This window comes from Aythya marila (genome assembly GCF_965140915.1).
Source record: "Aythya marila genome assembly, chromosome: 27".
NCBI classification, from domain to species: Eukaryota; Metazoa; Chordata; class Aves; order Anseriformes; family Anatidae; genus Aythya; species Aythya marila.
The window spans coordinates 4,823,802-4,831,518 of record NC_139068.1 but is presented as its reverse complement, the minus strand read 5'-3'; the positions used below and the strand labels follow the sequence as shown (position 1 = coordinate 4,831,518).

The window sequence follows — 7,717 nt, the reverse complement described above, 5'->3', positions numbered from 1 at the left end:
AGGGGTTGAGGCTTCGCGCGCGCCGAGTGGCCGAGAGGCGGTTGACGGGCGCGGCGGGAGGCCAATAGGAGGCCGGGCTGCCTCAGGGTGCGGGCGGAGGGGCGGGGAGCGAAAGGCGCGCAGGTGGCGGCGCAGGGAGCGCGCAGGGAGCGCGCAAAAAGCGCGCAGGGCGCTGCGCGGCCTTTGGAGGGCTCCGGGAGCGGTTTGAGGGGTCAGGGGTGTGCAGGATGGTCCCCAGCTGCCCCCTGTGCTGCTTGGGAGGGTGTTCTGCCCAGCTCCTGGTCCTGCAGGGCAGTGCAGAGCCTCTGCTCTGTGTCCCCGGGGGCTGCGCCGCTTCTCTGCCCTCCCAAAGTCAAAAAGAGCGGGGTTGTTTCAGGCTCCCTCCCCAAAATAAGCGGTTTTGCCCTCCTGCACAAGGCTCCCACGGCACCCAGGGGATCTTCATCAGCTCTTCTTGCAGCTCTGGGGTATCTTCACCGGGGCATCTCGGCTACGAGGGCAGAGAGGGGCACCAACACGGCGAGGTTTTTGCACAGCAGGAGCAGAGGAGGCCCCACCAAGGCATTTTCTGCCACTCTTCTTTTCCTTTCCCAAAAAGGCTCTGCAAAGAGCCAGCCACCCTCCAACCATCCTTTTTTTTTTTTTTTTTTTGGAATGTTTTATAGGATCACCCTTCCCACAGAAAATAGCACGTTAAAAAACATCCGTTCAAGTACAACAGCAGCAGCGGAGCAGGAGGAAGGTTTTATCAGCACCCCGAGCAGAGCTGGTAACGCAGCACAGCAGCAGGAACCACTTGGCTGGCGGTACACAGAAGCTTTTAGCTGTGGCTTCAGAAGCTTTCTGGATGTTTCAGCTCTGTCTCGCCTCCAAGTCCGCAGCTGCTTTCAGACCACGAGGCACACGGCCTCTTCATTATCCTAACAGCCCTCTTGGATTCAGGGAAATGCTGCTCTGCTAAGAGGTAACCAAAGCCTGGGCTCCCCAGCACTAGCTTCTGGCCAGTTCGTCCCGTCTTTGGTATCACCATCCCCGCTACCAGCCCCCAATTTGCCCATCTCACTGGAGCAGAATACGACCTCTCCTCCTGGAAGCAAATGGCAACATGACGAGGCACGTTGATTTTGGCCATACCACTAGAAATCCTTACGTGCTTGCGTTTAAAATGTCACGTTGGCTGAAAATCCCAAACAAAGAAGCAACACAGAATATGGTCAGCAGTAAAATAAGTTAGAACAGCACAACAGGACAGAACACATTCACAAATGATGGGATCCCTCCTCAGCCCTCCCATCACCAGATCAGGCTGCTGGCCTCCATCGGCAGAGAGCAGAGGAGCAAACCAGCACCAGCTGCCATGGTACGCACCAGGCTCCTGTCAGGAGAGATCCACCTTTGCTCTTATTGTATAGAACAAAGCACACGGAACAGCCCTGTCTCGTACACAAGTAACATACAGAACAACAGGGGGGAGCAGATCATCTTCAGGCATTAGATGATTCAAGGAATGATTACTACAGAGCTGGTTTGCAGCCTTGGAATGCACAAAGCCATTTCAGCTGTAGCTCCCAATAAAAAGTTCACCGCAGCCTCACAAGCTAGGCATTTGCATCAGGTATTCCAGGTCAGTTTAACTGCAAGTTAATCCATGCTGCTTCGTTCCCCCCCTTAGACTTCATGTACACAGGTGCTCTGAAGCTCCGTTGCTCAGTGGGCTGACGATTCACTGAGCGAGACTTCCCTTCTGACCTGTCCACAGCTCCCTGAGCTCCACTTTGCAGCCAAGGTCTCGCAGGGCAGCTTTGGCCACATCGTCACAGTCCCTGTGCGTTGCACGAGCTTCTGTTATTAGGTTCTCAGCTCCCATCTCTAAGATGGGCTGAGAAAAGTCCCGGCTCCGGGAGACCAGGTTGCGGATCAGCATGCAAGCCTGTTTCTGAGGAGAGAGGAAAACAAGAGGGATTAGCATCTCACACAGGAAAATACCAAGTGGGATGCTGGCACACACAAAGCAGATCTGGCTCCAGCTAAGGAACCTTTTCTGGGCAACCAAATGTGAGATGCTATTTTCTGGGAGAATAAAATCCATAGACAAAAGCATGGCTGCTATTTTACACTGCTGTTTATGCAACAAAGCCTCCTGCTTCCATCTGAGAGTTACTGATGTTCCAACAGCACCCAGGCAATACCAAGTACTTCTTTAAATAATACTAAGATTTTTTTATTTTATTATTTATTTATTTATTTTTACAGCAGAGCCACCTTTCCACACCCATGTATGCTCTTCCATGTACCTTTCCTGTCACTTTGCTGCAGTAGCTTATGCTGCTCTTTCAAAAATATTTCCTAGGGTATTTTAATATTCCCAGAGAGCACAAAAAGAGAAATCAGAACCTAACTCCTTGCCATGGAGTTTAGTCAACTCTGGAGAAAACATGGCAATGTCTCCTCTCTGACGCATCACAGTAGCACAAGATGGCTCTGAAAGAGTCTGTCCTCACTCTGCTCTTTTGAAGAGAAGTAATGCCTTCAAGAGAAGCACTCCACAGTCACTTGAACCTGAAAGCAGGTGGGTTTGAAACCCAAGCTGAATTTTGTTTTGACTACATCAGGATGACAGACACAGGGTGCCCTGCATTTAGATGCTGTAACAATCTTCCCAACATGCTCAACTTGTCAGTGTTCATCAAGTGAAGGACAAACGAAGCAGTGAACACAACCAACACCAACCCTGAATGAATAATCAAGAGCTCTAAGGCAGGTACCTGGACAGCCACTTCTCGAGGGTGTGCTTTCATGGCCTGAAGAGCTGCCAATGCCCCTCCGCCTTCCATGATGACATTACAGTTCTCAGGTTTGCGCAAAGCCAACATGCACAGCGCTGCACAACCTTGCTCACAGATCTACAAGGCAAAGAGGAACTCAATTGCTGAAGATGTTGCTTTAAGAAAACTAAATCATTCAAATTCTGCTTTCCTGTTTGGAGGATTTTTTTAATAAATAATAATTTTTAGTTTCCTCCACTAAAACATCTTGCTTCTCCTGCATGTAAACTAAGTTTCATATGGTCACTTAAAACAGATTTTAAATAATTTCAATAGTGACTGAAATCTGATCTGTAGTCCCAAAACATAAAACATTTTATCCACTATTCCCTTATTCAAGGACAAGGAAAAAAAGTGATGTAGTAAGGTGGGCATACCTTTACATTTACAAAAGTATTTGCCAAAGCATGCACTTAACCACTCTCCATCAAGTGGATGTCAAGGGTTTAGCACATTGTTCACGTTCTGAAAACAATTTTGTTAAATGCAATCGTTTAACAAACGTACTTAGAATATATCTGCTCTCAGCACAAGCTGTTTATCAGGAATAAGAGCACAGCTGCGGGCCGTTCCCCCTATACAATGTGAGATAAGGCTGCTACATTATGCAGCCCAAAGCCCTCCCTTCCCACCCACTGGGGGACGTCATCGTCAGCCCAGCAGCTGCATACCTGAGGGTTGGCAAGGTGATGGCTTATAGCGAGCACGATGAGGTCGGTCCCACCAGCGCTCACTATGGCATCTTTCACGTCATCGTTACCTGCAACCGCTCGGATGGCGCTCAGCACCTGCTTCACCACATCCTGCGTTCAGCAAGAAAAAAAAAAAGAAAAAAAAGCTTAGAAAGCAGAATTAAAAAGTTTCACAGGCTTTTGAAAGCCACTCAGAACATCCCGCAGCAACTCCACTCGAACAGCTGTAATTGCCAGCAATGTTATTCTCATGTTCTCATGTGTCAGGTACACCTTCTTGTTAGACAGAATAATAAGGAACTTGTTGGTTGGCAGAGGTTTTCAAAGTTTAAAGAATAAAACATCAACCCTCTTGAACCTCTTCTAGCTAGAATGGTGGAAACCCAGCAGAGCTCAGCTTTTCTGGGAGGAAGCAGAGCTCTGCTTGTGCACCAGGGAGGACAGAGGAAATGGCCATGAGTATGGGGCACAACCACTCCATTCTTATCTGACCGAGCAGATGTAATCTAGTTCTGCATATAAGGCTTCTAATAGGGAGGTAAGTGGGATCAATGGCTGGATTTCAATACTAAGTGCACCTAAAATAATGCATTAATTCTAAGGTTTATTCACAGCCAGGATTTAAAAAAAAATAAAAAATAAAAATCACAACCTGCTGCATTACGCCCTCTCCCCCAAGTACACATTATTTCACTTACTGGATGGTCAATGCTGTCAGCCAGGAGAGACACCATGAAATTTAAGCCCCCAAGGTCCACAATTTCTTGACAGAATTCATTCCTGACAGAGAGGCGAGAAAGGGTGGCACACAGCTCACTGAGAACACCAGAGTTATCTGTGAATGCTGTGGAGGAGAGATGATGAATGGAGGTAAGTATGAGCAAGCAGAGCTGCTAGCAGAATCAAGGTGGTTTAGTTTGCTTCATTAAAAAATTAAAAGCCACACTACCCCAGGAAACAGTGACTTCCCCTTTATAATTAAAACAGATCATCGCAGATGACATTCTGTTCACTCTGTAGCTAGACTGATAGAATACCTTTCCCTGGCAGAAATGCAGCACCTCAGCAGGGATAATGTGTCTGTAAACCTGCACTGGGCTGTAAAATCCTTCCTAAAGAGACTGACAGATAGCTCTGATAACTGTCACCTTAGTGCTGCTGATAGCTCTGGAGCAGTCATTGTATTTCTCTCTTGGGGCACACTTCATCAAAGGAATTAAATCACGTTAGTAGCGAATTTCCAAACCACCTCTGGGGAACTTCAAGTTACGGCAAAGCACGGGTTTGAGATAAAAAAGCACAGACGATTCCAAATTAACATCAACAGCCAGGGGGTTAATTGTACCTTTCGCGGCCTCAATGAGCACCCTTAATCCGTCGTTCTCCAACACGATCATTTTGGCATGATCGTGAGCATGACCAAAGGGCACACGGATGTCGTCGTCGAACGTCATGATCCTGAGCGCCGAGGAGGCCGTTCGGACGACATCAGCGCTGTCTCCGTGCTGCACGATGGCTCCGGTCAGGAGCGGCAGCACCCCACCTTTCACAAAGTCCTGGCGGTTCTGCTCGTGCTTCAGACAGGCGTGCCGAATGCATCGGATCCCAGCCAGAGTCATGTCAGCATCCTCTCGATATTCTTTCAGAGTTTGTAGCAGTAGATCCTGACCAGCAGCGTCAAGCAGGTCTGGCTGCCCATCCAAGATGGCAGACAGAGTACAGAAGGCTTTCAGCATTAAATTTCTGTCTCCCGAAGCCAACTGGCAGGCAGAGAATACCACAGAGTAGGCACCGTTCTGCCCAGCCAGGTAGCGGAAAGCCAGCTGCTCTTTGCACTGGTCAGTGAAGACCACTAGCTGCTCGGCCATCTCATTGAGATCAGAGTCAGCAACACATCTCGCAAGGGAATCTAAAGTCTAAAAGACAAAAGAAAAGAAAAAAAGAGAGAGAACAAGAGTTACTTTTCAATCTGAACTGTGAAGGAATGAGAACAGCTCTTTAGAGTTGGCTATATTTGTTTATTTATAACAATGTCCTGCTTTTAAACCTCAAATGAATTTGAAATAGCTAAAAAACAGCTGTTTCTTAGAGCAACATTTTGTCTTCAACGCTTTGTCTTCATGCATCAGTGTCGCAACATCCCTCAATGTCAGTCTGACCAGCACCAAAGGAACTGGGTCCCACTAGCACATTTCACAGGGGCCAAGGGCACGCAAAAGTACTTTAAATTCTGGCTGGTGCGTGACTGTATTCAATCCTTGGAAGAGCTAGCTGATAGCTCCCACTTATGTTACTCATATTTCCTTCATTAAAGTTCTTCTGTGCTTTGACCACACCTGACAAAAGCAGAATCTGCTTCTAAGTTGTGAAAGAAATTCTGCGTTTCCTAGCCAAGAAATGTTGGTATTTTGCGCTTACGTAGATAATGCTACTGAAAAGTACAGGCCAGCTCTTTGACGCTAGCTCTGAGATCACGTGGGATTAACCACTCGTTTAAGAGCTCACAAAGAAATGGGGCAGAGGCAGTAGAATATGTGTCTCATGATTCTTAGTCTAATACTCAGATTCTTCATTAACTCTGACCTTTAGGAGACAACACAAACGTATAGTCCTACCAGCAAAATTTCATGCTTTTGCTTTTGACCATTTTCAGAGGCAGGCTGCCGCACAGCTTTCACAATATTGCTTAGATCAACACCTAAAAGGAAAAAAACAAAAACGAGATTCATATTAGCTACAAGAGCTTAATTAAAATTTAAGTTAACTACAGCTAACAAGGACAGGCTTGTTATAAAGCATGGATCAATGCATAAAGATTCTGAAAGGCTGCCAAAGTTCTGGTTAACTCTGATTGTCAGGTACATCCTGGAACAGAGAACTAATTCTGACTAAATCACAGCTGGGAAAAAAAAATTCAATTTCATTCACAAAACCACATCTTGCACTTTCACTTAAAGCAGTTTCTCAATCATAATTACTCCGTTAAACTAGGTTAGCGTTAATAATATCTACATTCCGCTTTACATAGACTTCATTTCAATACTGAATGATCAATCTTTGCACATAGGTTCTCCGAAATTTTGAGAAACCTCAATCTGTAATAACTTAATTGCAACAGTGGAATTAATCTGCAATACCTTGGGACTCAAACTGCTGCACAGCCTCTCTCACCGCCTCCTCCGGATCCATTTCAAATTCCGTGATGTTTTCCTGCACGGCATCATCAAACGTTTCCTGGGCAATCTGCTTGGATCCCATTTTGCTGGAACGGAGTAAACTCCAAACTGCTCCTTTGTCCTGTCAGGAGGAAAGCCCACAGTCAGCTTTGCTGCGAGACCTTGTGAGGTTAAGACAAGACACAGCCAGCGAGCGACCTGCTCAAAGCACAGAGCTCAAAACCGAAAAAAATACTACAAAAGGGTGATTTTTTTAACGTGTAATAAGAGGATAAAAGAATTCGGGGAGGCCTGCAGAGGCCCAGGATTGGGGCAGTGGGGTCGCTGCAGCTGGGATGCGGATGGGAGCGGGACCGGGGCCCGATTCAGCCCTGTCAGCCGGCCCTGCACCCCCGGGGGCTACCAACACCCGCTCCTGGGCTACCACAACCCACCCTTGGGCTACCACAGCCCTCCCCCGGACTACCCAAGCCCGCCCAGGCCCCGCGCCTCCCTCAGCGGGCCCGGCCGGCCCGGAGGGCCCAGCACTGACCCCGGAGAGGGCCCAAGACCCGTACCCAGACGCTGGGGGAGGCCGAGAGCGCTCAGCAGAGCCCGGTTCGAGCCCGGTTGCCCCCCGGTTTCCCCCGCCGCCCACCTCCGCCTGACAAAGAGCAGCGCGCTGAGGCGCCTGACCCGCCCCGGCCACCGTCCTCCCTGGCTCGGCCCTCTCAGTGCGCATGCGCCGAAAGGGGGAGGGAGGGGGACGAAAAAAGTCCCGCCCACCTCCCCCCGCCAGAAGCGGCGCGGAGCGAAAAAGAGCACGGAGGCTCCTACCGCGCATGCGCGCCGCGCGGACTCCTCCCCCCCGCTTTCGGTCGGGCGCGTTTTGCGCAGGCGCAGTGTGCGGGAGCCGCCACAGGCATAGGGGAGGGTGCGGGGGGGGGAGGGGGGAGGAGCGCGGGGGCTGCTGGGAGGCTCCCGGGAGAGGGGGGGGGGGGTGCGGGGCCGGGCGGGGGGCGCCGCCGCCTCGGTGAGGGCAGGG

The 7,717-nt window shown here is 49.3% G+C and overlaps 1 protein-coding gene across 2 annotated transcripts; it reads right to left on the bottom strand.

Moving 5' to 3' along the window:
• Positions 1-1,480: 1,480 nt before the first annotated feature.
• ARMC6 (armadillo repeat containing 6) lies at positions 1,481-7,380 on the bottom strand. Of its 2 annotated transcripts, none has more exons than XM_082780276.1 (8): positions 7,331-7,380; positions 6,655-6,814; positions 6,133-6,215; positions 4,863-5,433; positions 4,216-4,361; positions 3,497-3,628; positions 2,766-2,903; positions 1,481-1,936 (listed from the first exon to the last, which is right to left on the bottom strand). In XM_082780276.1, exons 2-8 carry the CDS (start codon positions 6,773-6,775, stop codon positions 1,724-1,726), a joined length of 1,404 nt encoding a protein of 467 aa, XP_082636402.1. In that variant the 5' UTR covers positions 6,776-6,814; positions 7,331-7,380; the 3' UTR covers positions 1,481-1,723. The 2 variants fall into 2 exon arrangements, with proteins under 2 accessions (XP_082636402.1, XP_082636401.1); XM_082780275.1 differs by having other exon boundaries at positions 7,251-7,357.
• Between the last annotated feature and the right edge of the window lie 337 nt (positions 7,381-7,717).